Raw genomic sequence first — 25,291 nt, 5'->3', positions numbered from 1 at the left:
AGGGCTGTCTGTTTAGAAAACCATTTATTTACCATATTAGAAAAAAGCAGAAATCCAATAGAGATCTTCATAGCAACACAATTAAATGTGTTGATAGTAATCAAAACTGCAAAAAGCACTTGTTTGACACCTAATTGAAAAGAATAATGTTCTGCACTATTTGTGATGGTTCAGCCTTTGGCATGATGCACTAGGCCCCGGATCCTGCGCGTCAGGGCTTGGATGAAGGTGTGACGGGAACGGGTTTTACTGTACAGCCCCTCGACCTCCAGCAACTTCCTCTGGAGCGGCTCACTGAAGCTGTTCGCCACATCACTCTGCAACTACACAAACAAGAAACGCTTAAAAACAATACCGAGCAGACATTTGGATAAGTACAGTCAGTAAGATTTCTTTATGTTTTTGTAAGTCTCTTATGACCACCAAGGCAATATTGTTGAACATTTACGATTTTAAAATAACTTTTCTAATTTTATATAATTTTAAATGCAACATATTCCTGTGATTGCGAAGCTGAATTTTCAGCATCATTACTCAGAATATTTTCTGAAGGATCATGTGACACTGAAGACTAATATGCTGATTTACTGGTTTAAAAAAACAGCTGCGCTGCTTAATATTGCTGAGTAGTAAACCATGACATTTTCTTTTCAGTATAGAAAGTTCAGCATTTCACCAACATATGATCATTTTAAACTTAGGCCATGTCCACACGAAGCCAGAGCAGAGAAAAAAATTCCGTAAACACGGCGCCGTCTCAAGAAATATCTGCGTACACACGAAACCAGTGAAACCGATGTAGTATACATGCCAGACCAGTATGAGGCTCTGTAATTCTGACACAGATACACTAAAAACAGAGAAGACTTGCGCATAACCCTTGCGCGCTCTATACAATAATATACAGTATGTAATATTAGGCACAGTAGCTTCTTTTCTTTTTTACCAAGAACTTTATAGAACAATATGAAAAACCATAAATGGCCTGGTACCGAATAGGAATGAGTCACGATATTCGATTAGTTAGCTAAAGCATAAAGCTTGCCACAAAGAACCGGCAAATAGCCTAATCATTATGAATGTGTCAAATGTAGCAAGGAGACATTTTAATTGTTTATTAATAAACTAGTGTTTTCTGTGACGATGCTGACTCGCCACCTTCGCAGTATTGTGAAGGTGCCTATAGAGAGAAATGCACACTTCATACGGATTATTAGAGTTGTCTGTTTCTTTTCGTTTTGAATTGTTTTGTTTAAAAGTAGAAATTTCAAGCTTAGATATATTTCTGAATTTCTGTTCATTTATTAGACAAGCTCCAGTTCACGTGCGATGCAAGTTATATCGGCGTCAGCGCCTCCATATCCTGATTATAGGCTATTGTCTGCTATATTTGCTTCTTATTTATTAAATCCAGGAAATTGGTTGATGAAACATTGATTAAAATTAAGATACAATTTATACAAAACGAAATTCACTTTAAAGAAAGGCTTTATACAAAACAAAACTTAATGAAGTGGTCAAAATGATGTGTCTCGATATTGCGCATGATTAGGCTACTCACGCTGTTCACTTTTCATATAATCAACATATATGAAATGGAAAAAAATAACATAATATTTAAACATAAATATGAAACTAACTTTTCTTTAATGGCTACAACATGTAGGCCTACAGTACAGAGAAATTTAATGTCGGCGTCCGTGAGCATGAGGGGGGCAGAGGTGCGTTTTTTGAATAATAATCAAATAATTCCCAGCGATCGTCGAATATAATTTTTGCTTGAAATGTCTTAATCAGACAAAATACAAGCATCATATCATAAGAAAGAAACATAAATAAATAAAGAAGTAAAATAAAGAAATAAAAATACATTAAAGTAGGCCTAAATAATAAATAATGAAATAAAAGGCTCAGTAGCTTCTGCAGCATGAACTTAAGCAAGTAGTCGGCAGTTGTTGTTGATGTCAGGCTACTGATTTAGCGCGTCTGACTAGTCCACACGTGGGGTGATGACATCATCTCACAGAATATACGGATTGGCCGTACACACGAAGACAAAAGGGTGTCGTTTTCAGATTTATCCACCCTGGGACCCGGTTTCAAAAAATAGCGGTTTCAGTCTCCCAAAACGCCGGATCCGTCTGGACGAAATGCCGATCCGATAAAAAATTTGTACGTATACAGCGAACGCGTCTCCGTGTGGACGGCCTCTTAGATCACTAGACTCCTGCAATGTACCTGTTCAAGATCTTGCTGGCTCACTCTTGACACACTTAAACCTCTGCTGCCACTAGGATCTACACAGAAAGAAATCAGTCAGACATTTGATAAACGAGTCTTTCACGCAGTTAAAAACAACCTAAAACTGAACTTTAAAGAAGGATAGTTAGCGGGACAGCTGACCTCTGTAACCTGGCAGAAGCGAGTTTTTGGGGTCAGTGGGAGTGCAGTAGAGCAAGTAGAACTCTAGGTGGCGCCAAATCACAAACAGGCACGTCTCAATGATATCTTCAGAGAAATGTCAAGAAAAACATGCAACTGCTGTCCACTTTCCAGGTGCCAGATTGTAAATCACCAGAAAAAATAAACTCTAAATAAACAGTCAGAAGGTTAAGAAGTTATTTTAAAAAGCAAATTGGAGCATCTATAGATTTCTCATGCAATCTTTATGTGTTAGGATACAGGAACAGAGGGCAAGAAGTTTGGCTCTGTTGTTGACCAGCTGGACGAGCCGGCGCTTGGCAAGCACGTTTCTCTGCACTGATGGGATCTTTTCCACTCCACCAGAACCAGACACCAGACCCTGGCACAGCTTTGCACACAAAACGACATGTTAGGCATAGGTTATGTCTTCCAAATTCTGAAGCTTTTAATCAAACAAGCAGAGAAAGGCAATGTGCAGCATCAGACATGTCTGTCTTTGCATGTATACCTCCTTCAGTTCCTCAGGAGGAAGCTGTTCCACTCGCTCTAACTTGTTCAGGCTCTGTCTGTGGCTGTCATGGTATCGGAAGAAGTCAGTGGCGCTGTTCTTCAGTAGGAGCAAAACCAATCCCAGACTGGGCACCCGCGCAGAGGGAACGGACACATCTGATCCAACACAATGACGCACAGGAAAGAGCACAGTTACTTTACAGAAGCCAGCCAGGATTTTCTCAACATAGACAGACACTAAACAGTCACAAAGACCAACCTGCTGGTTCACTTGCTGATGGGCTGAACAGGCAGAGAGAGAACTGGGCTTCAGCTGAGCTTTGCAGCAGTAGTGTCTGGCAGTACTCCATAATATTAGCACAAATCTGAAAAAAAAAAAAAAGAAAAAGAAATAAAATTCACACATCAGAGTGAAACACATCTAAAGGCTGAGATAACTACTCAACTTATGCCCAGATTTTGCCCTGATCTGCAGTCTAGAGAATTTGATACTAGTTGCCTGTCAGCAGATTTTGGGCAATCTGAGTTGAGATGATTTCACAGAAAATCTCAGGCTTTTCACTTTTTGAAGATCTTTAACACTAGGTTAGAGGTCTGCGTGGGATGGATCTTTCAATCCCACTCCCGCCTGCTTCCGCCAAAAATATGTCTGCATCCCGCTCATTTTTTTAACATCAGACTATGAACATGTTTGACATTTTGAGCTAATTTGGTAGCATATTGTTTTAATTTATCATGAGTCTCCAAGAAACGGGTCGAGACACATGTTTCTGCATGAGTGTTTACAAACTCAGCTACTTTAAGATGCTACAGAGAGGAGTAAGAGTAAGAGGGCACTATGTTTACTGTGACATCACCTGTTGCATGGCAACCTCCATTTCCTCTCTCTTTTCTGCAAGGTCGCCAGGGGAAACGGTCTCCTCAATCTGCTTCAGGTAGCGAGCTCGATCAGTGCCCACCAGCCGCACGAGCAGAGACAACGACTGACGCTGAAGGAAGGAGAAAGAGGAAACGTCACTCAAATTGTAAACTTCATACATTCACAGAATTTTCAGCTTTAATGATGTCATCTAGTGGTGTAAAGATTTGCCCATTTTCTCAATCCATTGATTACAAATCCTGACGATGCATATGCATCGATCTTGAAACATGGACTTTTGAATCGTTGATTACGGTCAATAACTGATTTAAAATGCTAAGAAAAAAAATGAATCACAATTCGGTACTTTAAAATATATAAAACATTAAATGACTGCAAGCACAAATTAATGGAGACGTTGTGCTCATTTTTCTCATTGACACGAAGATTTTTTTTTACTCTTCAGTGAAGAAAAGTTAGTTTAGGATTAGTTGGGAAAGTGCATGAACATCTAGGGTAGTCTCTCCATGAAGCATTGTGTTTAATGTACCTGGAAAAAAATGTAGTGTAGCCTTTACACTATCCTACACAATGGTTAACATTATCTAACAATCCTTTTAAAGCCTTTTTAAATCTCTGCATATGTAAATTTCTACATATGCCAATTTTGTATAACCTATTAAAATAAAGTGATGTAGAATCATTACTAAAATGAACTAACATCTAATGGACAATAGGTTTGTTTGTTTTGCCCTCACTCTTTGACCTCCTGAAGGTCGCTGTGTAATTCACACCCTGACTAATACACATCAGGGGAAGCATTTAAATAATCCTATGAATGCACTTAAAAAAATGCAGAATCAAATCACATTGAATATTATTGTGAATCGTCTGGAATTGCAAAAATATTGCAGAACCTATGAATCATGAATTGAATTCGCTCAACACAAAAATTCACAGGCCTAATATCATCATAACTGTGAATGGTCTTCTTCCTTACAGTTGTTGTCTTGCATATATTTAACCATTTAAAGTCAACTAGTTATTCTTTTCTCCCCTTTAAAAAGAGGTTTTTGAAATAATTTTTTCAATATTTCACCTGGAATCTGCCGATGTGTCCCTGTAATTCCATAAGGACGGCACTGTTGATTTCCTGTCCCATCTCGAGGGCTCCTGAAACCCAACATTGACATGCACAGCATTAGTCATGCATCAGTGTGTGGAGCATTTCAAACAGCTGTAGTGTTATAGCACCTGGCAGTGCAGTCTTGCTGATGATGGCAGTGAGGAGCGAGAGTTCCTGTAGGGCACCCATGCTCATATCTTGACCATGCAGAATTGACTGAATGACATCAGAGTGAACAATGAGCCACTGGAGCACCTTTAAATGAAAACATAGCGAATGTTTAAGTAGCATTTAAAACTATTGATTTTAGGATTTATTTATTTTTTATTTAGACAAAAATATAATATAAATGCTAACAGTGACATGCAAATGCAAACAATATGTGGTATAAGGAGAGTACTACTTTTATTACATGGAAGTATTCGTTTAGTTTTAATGGATTTTTCAATTAACCCTTGTTTATTTATTTTTTATATATATTTTTTTATCTACTCTTTTTATATTCTGAATGTTTTTTAAACATTTAAAGGTGCAGTAAGCGATTTCTGTGAATCATTGTTGAACACTGTTGATATTTGAAATCAACCCCTCCCTTCATTGCTCCACCTCCCAAAATGCACTTGCACGCAATGCAAGAGTGGATGTCTCTATCACAGCAGAAGCGAAATAAAGCTTTGCGAGAAAAAAAAACCCAAAGATGACAAACAAACGACAATAATTTTTGTAATATATATAAGAGAAAAAAATAAATAAATATTCTTTTTTATTTTACAATTTATTTTTTGATCAAAAGTGACAGTAAAGACTTTTATAATGTAAAAGTGATGTTCTTTTTAAATTTCCATTTATCAAAGAATCCTGGAAAAATTTATCATTGTTTCCACATAAATATTAAGCAGCACAACTGTGATAAGAAATGTTTTTTGAGCACCAAGTAAGCATATCATATTAGAATGATTTCTGAAAGATCAGGTGAAGGAATAACTTTTTTTAACTAGAGATATATATATATATATATTAGGGATGTGACGGTGAGGATATTTTCCCACCGGTTAATCGACGTGTGACAACACCGGTAATACCGGGGCTTTTAAATCACTAATTTAAAGGCAAATGTAAAATGCGCGCGTTTGCACAGGCATGCATAATTGGTGGTCGTGCGGAGCAACACTGTTTTGTTATGCAACATGACATCATGACTTTGCGTAAACATACACGCCACTTTCAAGTCAAGTGGCGTGTTATCTATACGCATTTTGAGCTATCCGCGTGAATGTCCACGCCGAAATCTTTTGCGTGTATGTCTACGCCATTAAATGTCCGAGTGATTCCGCGTGTATGTGTACGCCGTTAAATGTCCGAGCGAAACGAAGCAAAATCTATATCTACATCTGTGGAGCGATCTTTTTTTCCCTAGGATGGTAGGAGAACACTCATAAATGGTATTAACCCCAGTGACGGGTAGGTTTAGGGACGGGGTTGGGGTAGGTCATATATCTATATATACATAATACAGTAATATAACGTTAAGTCAAAAGGCGTTGATAAACACGCTGAAAAGCGATTATGCGTGTTGATAGCACGCCAAAAATGGAAATACGAATTGGCGTGTCATACATACGCCATTTCATGAGATCAGTCTGTGTCATTGTGCACTGAATTGGCGCTAATTTGAAAACGAAACTAATTTTTTTTACATCGCTTATAAAACGCTGGTGCAGCAGTGTGCACTTCACTTTTAAATTAGCGTCAATTCATCCTTCGCATGGAGTTTGATGCGATCTGAAAAATCAAAATCCACCATATTTTGTCCGACAAAGCAGTCAGGAGAGTTAGTAGATTAACGTCGGTGGATTTGAACTTGGCTTTAACTGAGGCAATCTCTCACGTCACAACACATTAGAGCCACAAAACGGTAGGCCTATTTATTGTTTCATTTTCTATGACTGACCAAATTTCATATTAAATATTACCTGCTCGGTCCTGTCTGTCAGTGCGTTGTCAGTGTCCTTGTAGGCTACGTGAGTTGCACGTATAAAATGAAGTTAACGAACAAACATGATCAGGAAACACCATAGATCGCTGAATTTCACTGCACTTCATGAAGAGTTTTTCTTTTGCGTGAAGAAGCCGCTTGCCGGAGATGTGTTAAAAGACAGCGGAGTGCAATCATGATTATTAGGATACCGGTATAATAATTATCCTGGCTCCGTGTCTGAGTGAGTAATTTACTCTCTTGTTCTTTGATTAACGTGAGTGACACTTTAAGACCAGCCGCTGCTGAAAGAGACGCGATCTGACACGCGTCCCATTTTCTCACAAATCTCTACGTTAATTTAAGACTTAATTTAAATCATTTAATACTGCTCTTATGAGGATACTCGACAATACGGACATTTTGGCATAAACTCGATACTGACGCACATCTTTTCTGTGGGTCACAGGCAGGACTTATATGTGTGTGTAATAGGCAGGACTCTCTAGTCTTGTCGCACTTAAAAGCATTCACATTAATAAGAGCGTGATCATACAACGCTAGTCAACGGGTGACAGAAAAAACGGATACTGCGTAATTACGTTAAATATTTTAACACTTTTAAAAAAAAATGTTTGGTTTTTCACCGCGGTGTCGCGGTGGGCAAGTGATGAAACCGGTGTTGCGACTGAACACAGTGTAACACCGGTAACACCGACTACCGTAGCAAGCCTAATATATATATATATATATATATATATATATATGTAGTTAGGGATGCACCAAAATTGTGGCCACAGGTAAAATATGAGCTGAAAACATCTGCCGCCCTGCCCCTCAGTGTTCAGCGCTCAGGTTTCACTCTCACTTTAGCCGCTATCACTGCGTTATGACGCTCAGTTGCTCACGGCCCATGCGAACGCTCTACTCATGAACCACTCACGCTCATCGGAAAAGCAAAGTCCGCTTGATCCCTGCTATCTGCTCACACGCTCTGATAATAATAGCTTTGTAGGACCGCATTATTTGGATAATTGGTCAAAAAATAAATCTGTTAATTCTGTTGTATAGAACTGAATAAAGAATAATATATTGATATTTAATAATAAAATATTTTTGTCCAATTTCAGTTACTTTCAATAAAAGTGTGGTTATTTCATTTTATTGGCTTATAAATTTTGAATTCAGTATCATTAAAATGATTGAATTTCAAAAGTCTAATATTAATACAATTATACAAGAAAAAAAGCTAATTTAAAATAAGAAATAATTCATTTTTAAAAAGCATTTTCGGTTTCAGTCTTTGGCCAAGTGCATCCAGAATTTTCGGTTTGGACTTCGACCCAAAAGATTTATTTCATTGCATCCCTAGTAATAATATTTCAAAATATGACTGCTGTATGTTTGATCAAATAAATGCTGCCTTGGTGAGCCTCAACCCCAAACTTCTGAACAGTAGGTATAAATAAACTGGCTTTTTCTGTCCTACCATACTTCTTACTAAGCGTTTTGGATGCTAAGCTGAGTATGCAGTATTTAAGTATGCAGTAAGATGTAGTACTACACACAAGTATATACTTATCCTATCGCTAGCTAAACTCTTTTAGCATATAGGAGAGGGATTCAGCCTGTTTCTGAGGACATCATTACATGGATGTTTAAGTACCTGTGCTGCCCCCTGCTGGTGCTGCGTGGTGGTGGAGGTCAAGATGACCTGCATCAATCTGAGAGTAGGTAGCAGGATCTGTCTGTATCTCTCTAGAGGATTAGGAATAAACCCAGATGGATCTCTCTGCCCAAACACTCTGAAAGAGAAATGAAGAGAGTAAGAAGACAGGGTCGAGAAAGACAAATGTTCATCTATAGCTTGGACTCTAGATTATGGAGTACCTGAGCGCATCGTTTTGAGGGAGCATGTGAAACACCTGACACTCCATCAGCTGACTGACCAGCCCACAGCGCAAAAGCTCCATCGCACCCTGTGCTGTCTTAGCCACACGGGTCAGCAGAGCAATTTTGGACTCGTAGATGTACAGTGGTTTTAGTAGAGGAGGCTGAGGTGTGAGGAGAGTTTGCAAGGCGGCATCATCTTGTTTCAAGCTCTCAACCAGCACACGCAGGTAACCGCTGTTACACAGGTACACCAGCCACTGGCACTGTCTGTCTATAGACAACACCCTGTCCAACACTGCCAATGCCAGCATCTGAAAAAGAGATTATGTCCTTGAGTCAACTAAATAGACATTTGGAGGTCTTCCTCTCATTCCTCATTGAACAAGCAAGATGATGATGACTTATTTGCTCTTACTCTGCCAATCTCATGGCCGTCACAAGCATCTCTGCACACCACTTCCATAAGTGCAGTGCCATAGCTCTCAATAATGGCCAGGTTCTCTCTCTGCAGCTTGGAGAAACAATCTTCAGGGGCAGTCAAACGCTCCCACATGGATGTACCTGAGAAATCCAGTATTATATATTATAATATTTGTATTTTAGCATATATTACATAATATTGCTATGAAAATGTGTTAAAGCCGACATGCTTTTCATGGGCAGATACAGATTGAACACGCTGAATTTATAAATAAATAATTTAAAAATATATATATATATATATATATATATATACATACATATAAAAAAAAAATATATATATATATATATATATATATATTTATAAATAAAATAAGGCCAAAATTATAGGTAGCTAAAAAATGCTACCTTCCGAGGCAATCATGATGCCCAAAAATGCTTTCTAGGAATGTATGTGTATGTGAATAAAATATCCATTACGGTATGTGCTTATATACCTGTCTGCAGTGTCTCAGGCTCCTCAGGTTTCTGGGCCATTTGTAGGTAGTAGAGTAGAGCGCCATAAAGGTGAGCCCGTAGACGTTGGAAACCTCCACCTTGATGTAAACAAACACCAGGGAGTAAGACAAGAAGGTTAACCATTTAACCTCTAACATGGTGGAATTAATTTACCTAGGTCAGGTGATTAGCCTTAAATGTGACCCTTCTAACCTGTGCACAAGATAAAATCCAGCAGCTTCCTCAGAATGAGGTGAAGAGCAGAGTTAGCGATCGAAGCAAATCCTGATCCTGAACCACCCTCTGGCCCCGCCCCCTGCTGCTCAGACAGAACTGATTGGCTGAGGTGTGCTGTTAATGTGAAGACCGCCCCGGCTACAATTGGCATCAATTCACCTGCAGCATCTTCCGATAACACCTAGAGAAAAGAGAGAGAAGGCAAGTCAAATTGCTGTTCCATGTTTGGATAAAAGCATCTTTGCTAGAAGAAAATCAGTGTAAAAACACACTCAGTTCCTTTCCATCTGTTGTCCTACCTTGTCGTGCAGGTCCAAAAGCAGGTCTCTGATGATCAGCTGGCGCTGGTCTGCTGGGATGACCTCTGAAGGACAGGCAGTGAGGATGGTCTCCACCAGACTCCTCCAGCTCTGCAGAGCGTGACGCTTGGCACTGAGACTACGCCGCACACGGTTCCTCTCCACCACCTGCTGCAGGACTGAGTTCACTTCCTGATACCGACAGAGACCATGAAAGAATCAGTACCAGGAAACACATTTTTTGTATCTCCTGCCTTCAAATAACAGAGATGCATTCACCTCCATCAGCAGTGGTCTTTGCCCAATGGCCGCCATGCCCTGCAGTGCATTGATCTCTGCAACTAAAACTCGGCGGAGCAACTGAAACATAATGTAGCAATGAAAGAATTAATGTTTTATAATAAAATAAATGACAGTATGTAGGGATGGCGAAAACTAAAAATTTTCTTGACCGACCACCGAGCCTCATTAGCCGGTTGAAACCGGTTAACCGTTTAGTTTAAAATATGCCACGCTATTTGAAATAACAGCCATTTCGAGCCGCGCCTGCAATTTCGAAACTCTGTCGCATCTCTCTCTGCCTCCCGCTCACACACACACACACACACACACACTGCCCCGGCGCCGCGCTTCCACTCACGTCACTTTTTTTAAAATCCCCTACAACATGAGTCCCGCAAACGCGGGGCCGAGGAGCTTGTATGTAATCGGAGGACAAATGGCTCCTTAGTTTCGAAATGGTTTGGGTACAAGGTGATCGCGTTGAAAATAAAGGCGTTAGTCTAGCGTTAGAAGCTTATTTGAAACATTGCAGCGTCTCATTTAAGAAAATGACAGCTCCGAAGAGACTCCGCTTAATTTGAGGTAACGTTAGTGCTAACAATAATAAAGAAAGATGATGATCATCATCACCTTATCTGTTACCACTGAAATGTAGATGTAATGTATTTCTACAGTATTACTACTGTATTTAAGCACTGTATCACACAAGTTGCAACTTACATCTGTGTCATTCTTTTTGGTGAAATGGTCCCACACACTAACGTTACGTTTCTTTGCACGCTTCATCCTGTCGTCTGCCCTGGCTCTAACCTCCAGTGTTTTAGCCTGTAGCCTTTACTTTTCGCAAACCTTGTGAGCGCGCGAACCCAAACGCTGTGACCTCACGCCAAATGTTTTTATTGGTTTATTAAGTACAAACAGGCGAGTTATGAAAAATTGAGTGTGAGGGATTTGTTCACTTCACACAAAAATATCTTCGATTAAGATGGCTAACTGTAGTAGCGTTTAGTCCACTGTCTATAATAGCCTAATTTAGAGATCACTTTTTTTTTTAACCGACTACCGACAACTTTGATCGGTTAACGTTGAGACGGTCAACCATCGGTCAAACGGTCATCGGTTAGCATCCCTAGTATGAGCTCTAGTGCATGCAGATTGGTGAGCCATCCGCATACCTTGACGTTGCAGACCGTGTGTCCCTGCTCATTGACGTGTTCACAGTTGGTGATGACCTGTTCTATCTGAGCACGCTCAAAGAAGTCCAGCTGCAGAAGCTCCGGGGCCTCCTGACTGAAGTCAATGGCATCCAAAACGCTTAGCAGCCTCCTGCGTACTGAGATCACCAAAGAGCAAAGGATAGTTAACTAAAAATAATTTAAATCAGATGGCGCTTCCTTTGCCAAATGGGCGGTCAGACTTTCCCTTACCTTTGGAGACTGTGCCAAAGTGCAGGAAACCACTGACTGATCTACTCTCCTCCTCCATGCCTGTCTCTCCATCTGCTACAGATACAATGAATGCATTTACTTCAGTGCGGCTGGCTGGTCATCATAAGGAACTCTGGGAACTCATACATACCTGAATGTACTGTGTGTGGTTGGTCATCGAGGAGGAGGTTGAGCAGTCTCTGTGTGTGTGAGCGCTGGCGGTTCAGTGAGGTCACTCTGAGCTCAATGGCTGTAGTCTTCATCAACCAGGACATCTGAGACAGAGCAGCAATCTCATTCTCTGTGGGACATAAAGATGGAATCAATCAGAGGCATCAACAGTTTTTGCTATTCTTCCTATATACCTATATGTGAAATTATGATTAGTGGGTTACAGATCAAAGATAAAAAAAAAGTTAAAAGGTTTCTGGATTGGCTACTACCCAACACTACTGAGAGGCTGTTTTACTCCCTTTGTCATGTTTAAAATGGATATTACACTACCTTTCATAAGTTTAGGTTTAAAAAAATGTATGTTTTTCAAAAAAGTCTCCAATCTTCAAGGTTGTATTTCTTTGATCAAAAAGACTGTAAAACAGTTTTCTATTTTAATATATTTTAAAATGTAATTTATTCCTGTGATGGCAAAGCTATATTTTCAGCATCATTACTCCAGTCTTCAATGTCACATGATCCTTCAGAAGTCATTCTAATATGCTGATTTGGTGCTCAAGAAACATTTCTTATTATTATCAATGTTGAAGAGACAATTTTTTGTGGAAACTCTGATAAATCTTTTCAGCAATCTTTGATTAATAGAAAGATCAAAATAACAGGATTTATTTGAAAGGGAAATCTTTTGTAACATTATAAATTTCTTTACTGCTACTTTTGATCAATTTAATGCATCCTTGCAAAATAAAAGTGATGATTATTTTTTACAAAAATTATTCCTGACACCAAACCTTTAAACGGTAGTGTACATCTTCAACTGGATGTTATGGACACACAAAATCAAAACAAAGAGTGTAGACGGGCAGTGTACCTGATAATATGAAAGGCAAGTGCTGCAGATGAGAGAACAGGAAGTCCTGACTGGTCCTGAGGTATCGCATGGTGGGCCCCGAAGTGTCCGGACATGCGCACAACTGATAGATTACCTAGGATGAACACACACAAAATATATTATATAATATTAAAATATTATACACACAACACACACACAAATATATTATCAGGGTTGCTGCGTGTGTTTTATTTAAATCAAATTAAGACTTTTAAGATGTAATGTAATGTTATATTATATAATATGTAAGCAGTACTCAAATTCATACTAAAAATATAACTACAAATAGTAAACATGACAACATGTAACATCTTAAAACATTGCTTAGTAAAAATTCTAATATAAAATGCAAAAACTGGATGTAATGTGACTGAACAAATTACACATTTCGAGAACCCAGAGCACTTCAGCCTCCAATTTTTTTTTTTTTTTTTGATTATCCAAAACTTCCACCTTTGCAGTTGTGTTTGCCACCGTGTTCACCTGATTAGAAGAGCTGTTGCATATATCATGATAATTGCGAAAGATTGAATCCTTATTTATTTATATTGTCCTCCAAACAGGTTTAATAATTATTTTTTTATAATAAAAAGCACATTTAAATTAAACAAAAACATAAACACATAAAAAAAGTAAAGAAATGTTTTAAACAGATTAGTTCAAGTTCAAAAGAACTATAAAGAACAATAATAAAGAATCAGAACCTTTTTAGTCAATTTCTAGGGCATGTTTTAGTCCATATTCAAATGTAAAAATGTTAAATTCTACAAAATAGAAACATCTTAATGACTCTTTCAAACATGTTCAGAAACAGAAAGTAGCGCAGCCTGCTTTGTTTAAAAAAGTCTAGTTGCGAACTAGTTACTACAAAAGACTTTTTGCTACGCAGCTTAAAAATCTATATTTTTCAATTAGATTTAAGATCTTAAAATGTAATGCCTAGCAGAGCAAATACAAATATTTCAGACTTTTTAATGGCTTTAAAATCAGGAGACTTTAATTTCAGACTTTTAAGATTTTTTAATGCCCCACAGGAACCTTGATTATTTTTATGATTTAGATTAGATTAGATTTTAGATTGCAGTGTTTGAATGTAAATTGGTTAAAGTGTGTGTACCTGGTAGCAGAGTTCAGCTAGTTGAGGGGCCTGTTTGATGAGCACCGGTCCAGAACGCCACTCACAGCCCCTCTGGAGCAGACTGAGGATTGCATGCAGGCAGCTCCGTGGACAGCCAAGAACACCTTATTGATGGAAACATGACAATAAGAAACAAACATTTCATGTTTCAGGCATAGCATAGTATGTGTGAGGTTCTGCATTTGATTTTGAGTCAAGTCAAGATCTTACCTGGGTCCTGCAGGTTAGTGGAGGAAACTGGCTTCTTCACTTCATAGCCTAATAGATACAGGCCCAGGTTGGGGCCCTTTAGGTCCAGAGAGGTAATCAGAAGGTTCAGGATGTGGATCTGGGTTTCATGACGAATCCGGGCCACCCGTTTCTCAGGGTCTGAGTCTGAACCAAGAAAAAGGGGTGTTAGATGCTGCTTTAAACAATTCATAGATGACATTTGTGCCATTTTGGGATTTTTAAGGACTCACCATCTGCGCTCACTCCCTCCTGAGCTTCCTCACTGTCCAGACACTCCACAAAACCAGCCATCAACTTCTCACTCACTGCCTGCTCATTACAAAACAGTTATTTCATATTTAAAGCAACTCCTATTCATTTTAATACCTATATACAGTGTGAGGTCTCTTACTTGATCATGTGTGAAGTCTCCAACCATTCTGGCCTGGATGTTCGGGTAGCGTGCGATACGGCGCAGGATCTTGGCACTCTGGAAAGCAGCAGCAGGGTTAGAGCTGCTGTGGTACAGGTACCTGTGAAGGCCAAACAAGTAGAATCAGCACAGGTATCTCTAAATCAGACACACATTAAAGCATTCCTGAAATTATTTGGGGGGAAATTATTTAGCTGTGAGCAATATATGGTAGATATATATGTGGAAAGCAGACCTGGCAATGTTGGTGATGTGATCAGCACGTCTGCTCTGAGCACTGACGCCCTGCAGGAGCTGTTCCACAGGGGAGACAAGTAGCGATGTCTGACTTTCTCTCAGCAGATCCATAAACGTCACTTCCTTCTGCAGGGCCAGCTCCAACAAACAGAGACAGTGCAGCACTGCCGACTCCAACTGCTTCTTACCTACAACAGCAGCACCGACATAATGTTATAAACAAATACAAACAACTGGAGTAATTACAGCCATAACAGTTGTCAGTCACATGATCCTTCAGAAATCATTCTAATAGGCTGATTTGCTACTCAAGAAACGTTCAGGATTCTTTGATAAATATAATGTTCAATAGAACAGCATTTATTTAAAATAGAAATATTCATATAAAATGTCTTTACTGTCACTTTTGATCTATTTAATGCATCCTTGCTGAAAGTATTAATATCTCAAACTTTTGAACAGAAGTTAATGTTTTCATGTATTAAATACAATTCATGTACTTTAAAAATAAAATCATTATCATTTATAGATATTATGTGTTTTATTTTCACCCTATCAGTCAAAATTGTCTCAAATTATCAGCTTACAAGTATTGGCCACAATTTTATGGCTGCATCCCTAATATTAATATTTGAATAGGCATTCAATGAAATTAAGCATTATATTACGTTTTAATTAATTGGTAATGAGTTGTTTTAAAAGTGTTACTAACAAATGTGACAGGACATAAAAAAATGCAGAGCAGGTATCTTATACTGACCAGGGAAGGGGGCGTAGGTGTCTAGCTGTCGAGCGCCCTCCTCCAACAGGCTGAGGCAGAGAGAGAGGGTGGGCGAGTCATTCAGCAGGTGGAACATCAAGCTGTGCCCTGGAGGCTTATGGGCCAGCACCTGTTCCCCCTGCAGTTCCACCATCTCATGCAGGAAGTCTGATGGCTGCGGCTCATATTCTCGTAGAAGTTTGTGAAACACCTCTAGCACTGCCTCAGCTACCTCCCACTGCAGAAAAAAGGAAATAAAGATACAAGGCCAAATATGGAGGCGAGAAAGGGATTAGAGAAATGTTTAAATCTAGAAGGCTGCAACAAACCTTTTCTGCTGGCCGACGGTAGGCACGTGTGGGGAAGGCCAGAAACACAGAGTCACGCAGGAAGTCAAGATAAGGCTGAAAGCCTGGTGCACGCAGTCCTGCTCCAAGATTCACTGGGAGTGCACTCTCTACCAGAGTACTAATCAAATGACAAAATGCTCTCGTGAGTGGATACTCCTCACAGCTCGATTCAACCTCGTTCAGCTCCACCTGTTAGAGGAAAATGCAATTAGTGCCACAGTAAAAGCACATATATACACACACATCACAATTAATCAAATTAAAACTGGAATCGCAATATGGCTTAGGCTGCAGTTTAAATAAATAAATGTATACAATGTCGGTCGTGGTGTGAAGCGTGCTACTGTGTCCTTTTTCACGCGAGCAGCTCATGATACAGTTTCTCAGGTTATTATTTAGTGTCGCAGGTCACAGTAAATGCTATTTCAAATCCATATCCATAAATATTATACTGTACAATAAAATGATTATTTTTCTTAAATATTTGATTTTTATTTTGCTTAATATTTTTATTTAGTAATAATACAAATCATAATAATCTATCATAAAATTCAGCAAATTGTGAAGCTCTACAAACAAGCACAGAATACTTTTTTAAAAACAGCATTTTTGCAATTTAGCAATTTCCAAATTGTCTAGCCCTAATACTCAGCATACATGACAAAAGACTGTACCTCAATCCCAGCTGCCTGTTTCTGTCCAGGGGCTTTTACTGTCTGCAGGATCTGAGAGGGGGGAAAAAAACAACATTGATCAATATCATTTTAATCCAGTCAACTCAACTGAAAAAAAGCCACTAAAGTGGGAAAAAACACTTTAAAAAGAAAAAAAGATTTTCTTAAAGTTAGTACAGCTAATTCAGTTTAAAGATTCATTCTTTAGTGTAGGTCAGTTTGGCATTATAGGCTGGAGTTTTATTCACCTGTGTGTACTCCAGGGATTGCCAGAGGGAGGCAGCGATCTCGGGCGATTTGCCAAATGCGGCGAGAACATGCAAAACTTGAGCTTTCAGCACGGGCTGTACACTGCACTGCAGCAATCCCAGCATCACAACCACAGGCGTCCACTGAGGGTGTTCACAAAGAGCCAGACGAGCATTCTCACTCTGAAAAATAGAAGAACATGTTTGAACACTGACATACCAAGAGCACTTTTACCTGCTAGATGGTGTGATGAGGGCTGAGTTTTGAAACTGATTTCCTAATTCACTTATGATTCAACAGTGATTTATTCTTGAATATTTCAGTTTTGCTTTGAAATCAAAATGAAAAAGTGTAATTTATTCATCAATCTGACTACATCAGATTCAATCAGAAAACTGCTGATTTCTAGAAAAAAGTGTGGTGGATTGCCAATTTAATGCTGATGTTCCAGGGTTTTTCCTGGCTTAAATGAGTATTGTACTGTATTAAATGAGATTATTTTAAATAATTTTTGAAAGAATGATACTTTGAAACTAAACCGCCAGTAGGTGGCGGCAGGTGACCGTCTTAATGAGCGAGTCATTGAGTCATTCATTCAAACGATTCGTTCAAATGGCTGATTTATTCAGAATGAGGCAGTATATAAATGGGTAATTGAATCTTTGACTCAACCGGTTCATTAAAAACGCTGAATCATTCAGTAATGAAACATGGCTTGAGTGTTCCTGTGAGATGTGCGATGGTTCTGCTGTGATCTTTGTTTGGAACTATCTCTGTTAAAACAGAACAAAAACAGTCATTCTGTCTAAAATGTAAGTGACTTAATTTTAACTATTTGTTTATTGAACTGTTATGAAATCAGTGTCTCGGTTTCAATCGTGATGGTATTCAGGAAAACAGCACACTGGTCGTGTAATGTTTCTTAATTGTATAATATGTTATAAATAACTGCGCAAGCCTCAACAGCGCAACTTTGTTACTGTCAGTAGGCCTACATTAGGTAGGCCTATATTATTATCAACTATAGGCAATCAATCGCCACTTACATTAAATGAAATAAAATCAGAATCATCCTCGCGGTTCTGGTGATTCGCTATTTATTTTTTATTTTATTTTTTTGATATTGAAAATTGTTTTAATCAGGGCATTTGTCCGGTTGGGCAAGTACAATTCTCTTTCACTTGTCCCTTAAAAAAAACACAAGTGTCCCGGACAAGCGTTAATGACGCACGTTCATTGCGTTTTACCGTGATGAGAGTTCAGTGTCTTTATTAATCTCAACACATAAATAATGATTTATCTGTCATCCACCCGCGATTAATTGGAATGTTATGTTTTTATTACTTGGCCAGCCTGACCTGCTGATTATGATCCACGCAGCAATATCGGCAAACTATATGGTTTGAGAATGGACACAGGCCGGGAACCTGCAACAGAACCGTCACGGTAGAAAAAGTGTATCCGAGTACGTGACTGTCTGTCCGAGTTTTGTCAAGAGCGGGAGGCGGCACGAAATTTGACGGAGACTGCCGCCTCGTAATTCTCTATGCAGGAAAATCCCTGAGTTCAATGATAGCAAATGAGATGCATCCGAACTTGCTGAAATTAATATAATTATTTAACATTTAGAATTCTAATTATTCAATTGATCAACTGATATAGTGATCTTTCACTATATATATATGTGTGTGTGTGTGTGTGTGTGTGTGTGTGTGTGTGTGTGTGTGTGTGTGTGTGTGTGTGTGTGTGTGTGTGTGTGTGTGTGTGTGTGTGTGTGTGTGTGTGCGCTATACCCAGGTGATGATAGTGGTAAGCAGCTGGAGGAACGCAGTGAGGCCATCCAGCTCTCTCTGAGTGATGCCTCTGATGGGTGGGTGGCGGTACTGTGTGCTGTCGGCATTGGGCACGTCACGTCGCAGGTTCTCGTGGTAGAGCATGAGAGAGTGAAAAAAGTGCTCCCACGACACTAAACTGCTCGACACTCCAGCCTGCCGGTTCTCTCCTGAAACAGTCATCATAAAAAACTTGTTTACAACAGCACTCATATTACACTATTTACTTTTAACATCTGAGGTTGCAGTTACCGTGTGGAGCACCGTTGGTTTTAAGCAGACTAAAGCAGTAGTGGGAACACTGAGGGCCATTAGCAAGTCCTTTCAGCATGCGCAAGTAAGGGATGTAGAGAGTAGCAGGGAGCAGATCACCCATCTGACGCACAAACTTGGAAAGAACCACCTAAGGTGACACACAAATGTATATTCAAAATTTAGGACTTTATTTCAAAGCAATGGTAATGAATCATGCCCTGTGAAGTTTAAACCAGTTATGTTTCATACCACATCACCCCTACATATATCTGAGCACAGCGTATTGAAGGACGAGCACTTTTTTCTATAAAAAATATATCTCTAGTATGGTTTAGCATGGTTAGCAGGCATTTTTCTGACACACCTGTTTGTGAGGGGGTCTTTGGGGAGGTCCTCCAAGAAAAGATCCAGTGAATGAATTGTGATGAATAGACTCAGATGGACACCAGAACTCCAGGGCCAGCTCAAGTTCAAATGGATCTTTACTGTAAAACTCTCCGATCTGAAACACATTATTCAGCATTAATTACAATAGTTCAAAAGTGCTGATTAGTGATATAATTCTTCAGTGTTAGTAAAAATGGGTGCATGAGATCCTAATTAAATAGAATTGAGATTTTAGAAGCAATATGTGAAGATTCAATTCATTTCCTGGCTGTAGAGAGAAGATGTGCTAAAAAGAAATGCTGAAGAATTCATCAAGTCTGTACTGTAGTATGTGACGAATGTAAAGGGATGCTCACAAGGATCATGAGGTGGTCCAGGTCCTTGCGTAGAGATGATGGGGGCTCACTGCCCATCTGCAGAGCCATGTGGATCAGTCGAGCATCTTCATCGGCACGGTTACGCAACTGCTTCACCTGCAAACAACACAATTTCTTTTAAATTAATAAAAAAAATTATTCAGCAAGGACATTTAATTAATCAAAAGTGAAAGTAAAGACTTTTGTAATGTTACACAATATTTATATTAAATTATTTCAAATAAATGCTGTTCTTTTTAACTTTATATTCATCAAGGAATCCTAAAACGAAACAAAAAAAGCATCAGTTTCCACAAAAATATTATGCAGCAAAAACTGTTATCAACATTGATAATAATAAAATGTTTCTTGAACATTCCTAAAGGATCACGTGACACTGTAGACTGACGTAAAAAAAATGTTTTAAACATATTCAAATAGAGTTAATTTGAATTGTAATAATACTTCTGATCAAATAAATGTAGCAGTGGTGAGCACAGGAGACTTTTTTCGAAAATCTTACAGAGCCCAAACTTGTGAACGATAGTGTACAGTATACAAATAAACAGCTAAAAATGCATGCATTTCTCCTCGCACCTTCATAGGCATAAGAGCCAGGAAATCAGTAATCAGAGAATGCAGTCGGCGTGTGTAAAATTCTTCTTGGCTGAAGCCATCACTTCCCAGGATGCCCTCTGTCAGGAAGAGAAAGACACCTCCCAAAAGCGCCTGGTCTGCCAGAGCCTCATCTGCCTCAGTGTACTCCACTAGAGCTGAAAAGAAAATTAATGAAATTGGGCGAGAGTACATTAACCTGTTGACACATGTTTTCATGCGTTTTCAAGGTTCAATTGCATCAACTATAACAAACTATAGCATATACAGATAATGTAAAGACGGTAACTATGACGTATCATGAGATAAACAGCTGAAGTAAAAGTGATTTTGTAATCAACAACGGCCTAAGCTATGGAAGAGGTTGTCGTGTAGATACCTGCGCCCTGTGGAAGTTGTGACAGGGCCCTCAGAGACAGAGCCCAGGCCAGCTGCACCACTGCCTGCAGTCCTGGAAGCTTCCAGCCCTGACCCTCCACCAGCCGATTGTGCACTGCGGCCACATACTGCTTCTCCGTCAGAAGAGGCAAGGCCTGGAGCAAATCTAATCAACACACACAAAATTGATTTGGGAAAACGTAATATTATCTACTCTACTGAGTAAACAACATCGTACTTTTATCAGTGTGGATAATAATAAAGGATTTATAGCAACCAACGATGGTTGAAAAAAGCATTTATACCTTCTCTATCCTCTGTTCCTTGCTCCAGAAAACTAACATCCAGACAATAAAGCAAGGCCATGACTAATGCAAGGTTGACGCTATCCAATGAGCCATCAGCCTCGGCAGTCACCGTCTCCAAGTGACTGATGAGAGCCAGGGTGTCATCTTTGCTTAGAGGTGACTGGCATGTCCAGGCAAACAAACACTCTGCTAGTGACTGTCGGCACTCTTTGATGAGGTCAGATACCTGTACCATATGAAAAATACTTATTTAATACTGTCTATTTACATTTATTTGCATCTTTAATTATCATCAATATGTATAGGATGCTTCACCTCTTTCCTGTGTTTCTCATTGCCAAGGCCCCGCTCTTTCTGAAGCCTCTCAAACACACGGGTCACGTTGACATCTGAGATCAAGTTCAAGATTTGCTTGGTCAAACCCTGAGCCATCAGCTCATCCGTGAACCGTGTGGTGAGATTCACCAGTTCAGGACTACATGGGAAGAAATCATGACAATACCAAAGAATTACAAAAAATCAAAAAACATAAGACAAAAACACAAATGAGTTGTTCCGTTGTTTTGTTTTTTTGTATTGATCACTGCACACGGAAACCATGGGTTGAACATGAAATTTATGACAAACTCAAGCTTCTTTTGTGCTTTGACTTTAATCCTATTGAAACATGAAATTGGGACAGAATTCTATGACAATTTAAGCTTTTAGGTATCTGGATGTTAACAAGTGGCTGAATGAGACTACAGAGGCTGTCAGGGACATTAAATGTCATCACGCCGAAAACAGGTAAACTCACTGCTGTCTCTACTCTCTTTGTGAAGAAGATTATCTTAAAGAACACCATGTGTAAATGTTGGTCACAGAGCATATTTTCATCAATTATTCCTACGCCAATGAAAAATGATATTGGCTTTTTGTTGATGGAGTAGAGTGATGCAAACTTTTGGTTTGGACTACAAAAACACCACCATCCCTGCAATAATCTATAAAATTCGAATGTATCAGCTTGAGTTTAACAGAATGCTAGCATATAGATGGCCTCAAAGCTAACAGATAGGACTACAATCTTCATGCAGTCTGTAATAAAGATTATGGGTGCACAATCCCAAATTTCTATAATCCTGGGAGATGTTGAGTGGTGTAACCAATAACCTGTGAACCTATTGGATAAAATGTTTCCTAAAAGGGAAGTGTGGGAGAAGCATGGAAGAATGAGCTTTGTGAGACCAAATCATGGAGGATGAATGAAGGAAGACCAGCAAACCTCAAGTCAAGTGTGAACGTCTTCCCGTGTCTGGACTGGATGAGCGAGCGGAGCGAGTTGGCCACACAGCGTTTGCCATCCCAGTAAAGGAGCACAGCTACCAGGCCTCGAGTCAGCCCAGGGAAGTGGGGCTGCTGGTGCTCTCCTAAAAATACACATGAAGATCACATTATTACAAAGCAACTTCACTGCAATGATATCATATGAGTAATGTGCATTTCAAAAGTCCCGAACGAGTGTGTTGAGTGTGTGTACCTGCCAGCAGCAGTTCAAGGGAGGCTAGTTCTCCCAGGTCAAAAAGGTCACTAAGGATGAAGGCTTCTGAGATGAGCTGCTCAGGAAGCAGTCGTGCTCCCTGCTGGCCCTGAATAGCAATGCCTTCAGTGCTGGCTTTCCGAACCTTCTCTCTTTGTTCCGCACTCTTAGGCTGTTTTGCGCAAAAAAACAAAACAAGAATTATAGATCAATTTAGATCGGTTTCGTAAATTGAATTGTTTTTATTTATTTTTTATAAAAAAGACAAGCACACAAGTCACAAGGACCACTTTTATGATACTTTGATGGCATTTACAACAAATGCTAGAATGTATTTTGAAGATTTCAAATCAAGTTACAGATACCAAAACAGGATTTTCCATTTATTTCCATTTCACAAGTAATTCATAATTCCCACTAAACTCAACAGTACAAGTACAGGTTTCTTTCCACATGGGTTGTTTTGTCTTTATAAAAAAATTACTGAAATGTTTTTGAATCTATGGAAAGTAAAAACCTACTGGGTTTTTGAAGAGGGAGAGGAAATTGGGTTTGTGTTTTTTCAACTGCAGATCTAAAAGATGAACGCTCTCAGGCTGACGGCTCCATATAGCGCCCTCCACGGCTTCCCAGAGCTCCTTCAGTGGGCCCCACAGACTGGCTCCTGCAAACCCATTCAAAATATGTCACAGAAAATTTGGTTTATGTCACATTAAAGGGGTTTAAGAGACACTTCATTATAATGTTCAGAAATATTATCAATTTGACTGCACCAACACGATTGTATGAGAACAAAACTTGAACTGAATTGAGCTGGACGATGACACCACAGTTTTCTGCAGAGCTGCTTTATAGCTCATTTGACTTTGATTCATAATTGACAGACGTTGCAACATCGACACTTTTACTAAACTGAACTGAATTAACACTGAACTGACTGTCTCTGAATAATGACACCATTATCTTCTAATAGCTGAATTGTACTAATTTCATTATTGATGAACAGTTATTGAACTGAACACAGAACTGACTTAAGTTGATTAGCTGAATAATGACACAACTATCCTCTGTAGGGCTGCTTTACAGCAGAATTTGAATTTGTCTTATATTTGAAGAATTTTGCATTATTGATTGTTATTTTCCTGTTTATTACTGAGAAGCTGGTCACTTGACATTAAATTATAAAATCCATTCTGTTTTCTGTATACACACAATATCAGTGACTGTTTGGAGGATATTTACATAATGTATTATCTGAATCGGTTATTGATATTCAATTTGACAACTTGTCACAAAAATGCTTTAATGCTACCATGCTGGGATGGACACCAACTTGGATTTCAACTTTAAATTTACTGACAACCATGAAGTAACTTACAATCAGCAACGAGCAAAATAGGAGCGAAAATGAATGCAAAATAGAAGCCATGACTTATATTTAAGTTACTATATAATAATACCACGCTAAACCATATTCTTAAATACATATTAAATCATTTTAGACTTAAATCAGACATTATATTGGCCATTATTAACCTTATTTACAAATTGAGAGCGTATGCAAAAGTTAGTTTTAGGAGACATTAATATTCCAAATAAACAGCTTTTTCAGGTCACACAGAGATGATGGTTTTACAATGACTTTTCCTGTAATAATAATTATAATAATGTGGGTAGATAATAATAATGAATACGTGTGACGCATATAGCTGCACACTTTCGGCATATTTACTAATGAAGTAACATGGAGAGTCGATTAAATTATCTGTACTTTAAATCTATTAAATTAAATTGGTTTAAATTACCAATATTCGACACTCTATGCTGTACAAAACATGGAGTATGTTTATAAAATAGAATATACATTTATACCTGAATTTACCGCCATCTGCGTCGCCATGTCTGAAGCGTGAGTGGGCTGCCCCGAATTTTGCCTGCATGAAAACATAGCTTTCAGTTCCTTTTGTAAAGGATTTATTTTAAATTTACATTCATGTAAATTTATGTATTTATATTACTGTTTTAATTTTGTTAATTTTGACAACATGGTTTTGTTGCGTTACCGGGTAACGCACAGATAACCTCTTTAGTGAAATAAAGTTGGTAGAATGGCAAATCAGTTTAACCCGGATTACTGAAATAATCGATGAGTTTAGTGGCTGGAAAGCTGTCTCTAAATGTTTTTTCTAAACCATATTTTTAACTACTTTATTAGATTTCCATTCTATTTATTGTTAATTCGCTGTTATTTACGCGTAAATTATTGACCTGACTCTGGCTGCAAACTGAACATAAGACCATAGACAGTAAAAGAAAGCATAAGACAGCTTTGTCACATGGTGCATTTTCCTTTTCTCATCGCTTCTAAGCGGCTTCTAAGAATGGACTAATCACAGACACTTGTGGTTGGTGGTTACAGGGATATGGCGTTTTCATTTTTTTCGTTTTCATTTTTCATTTCATTTTACAGAAGGTCCTTGGACTAGATCATATTTGCTTTTGTATGACGAAGGCAGATTCCAGCATTTATTACAAGTAAGCGATAATGCCTATGGTCCTAAACATAGACATCAT

General features: G+C 38.7%; 1 protein-coding gene across 2 annotated transcripts; it reads right to left on the bottom strand.

The window, feature by feature from the left end:
* Positions 1–5: 5 nt before the first annotated feature.
* On the bottom strand, positions 6–24,651 carry nup205 (nucleoporin 205). Of its 2 annotated transcripts, none has more exons than XM_077193612.1 (41): positions 24,590–24,651; positions 23,239–23,381; positions 22,718–22,889; positions 22,463–22,607; positions 21,514–21,673; positions 21,196–21,424; positions 20,892–21,056; positions 20,495–20,670; positions 19,898–20,014; positions 19,519–19,656; positions 19,152–19,302; positions 18,861–19,069; positions 17,067–17,249; positions 16,819–16,869; positions 16,124–16,333; positions 15,795–16,032; positions 15,033–15,222; positions 14,777–14,897; positions 14,616–14,694; positions 14,365–14,529; positions 14,134–14,258; positions 12,996–13,110; positions 12,102–12,251; positions 11,951–12,025; positions 11,699–11,856; positions 10,521–10,601; positions 10,242–10,433; positions 9,919–10,123; positions 9,705–9,803; positions 9,203–9,348; positions 8,785–9,098; positions 8,561–8,699; positions 5,048–5,174; positions 4,893–4,966; positions 3,792–3,923; positions 3,194–3,299; positions 2,933–3,090; positions 2,683–2,812; positions 2,404–2,508; positions 2,239–2,297; positions 6–323 (listed from the first exon to the last, which is right to left on the bottom strand). In XM_077193612.1, exons 1-41 carry the CDS (start codon positions 24,615–24,617, stop codon positions 171–173), a joined length of 5,913 nt encoding a protein of 1,970 aa, XP_077049727.1. In that variant the 5' UTR covers positions 24,618–24,651; the 3' UTR covers positions 6–170. The 2 variants fall into 2 exon arrangements, with proteins under 2 accessions (XP_077049727.1, XP_077049728.1); XM_077193613.1 differs by having other exon boundaries at positions 11,951–12,022.
* Between the last annotated feature and the right edge of the window lie 640 nt (positions 24,652–25,291).

This window comes from Siphateles boraxobius, unplaced genomic scaffold (genome assembly GCF_051911475.1).
Source record: "Siphateles boraxobius isolate OS27281-9 unplaced genomic scaffold, OSU_SipBor_1 31, whole genome shotgun sequence".
Lineage (NCBI taxonomy): Eukaryota > Metazoa > Chordata > Actinopteri > Cypriniformes > Leuciscidae > Siphateles > Siphateles boraxobius.
This window is presented reverse-complemented; position numbering and strand designations above follow the sequence as displayed.

Bases quoted from the DNA above. Each gene is read 5' to 3' on its own strand.
- nup205 (XM_077193612.1), bottom strand. From the start codon at position 24,617: ATGGCGACGCAGATGGCGGTAAATTCAG. The intron at 9,099-9,202 runs GTAAGAGCAAAT...TCTCTTTTTCAG, and splicing joins ACGGCCATGAGATTGGCAGA to ATGCTGGCATTGGCAGTGTT. The intron at 3,300-3,791 runs GTGATGTCACAG...TTTTTTTTTCAG, and splicing joins TGGAGGTTGCCATGCAACAG to ATTTGTGCTAATATTATGGA.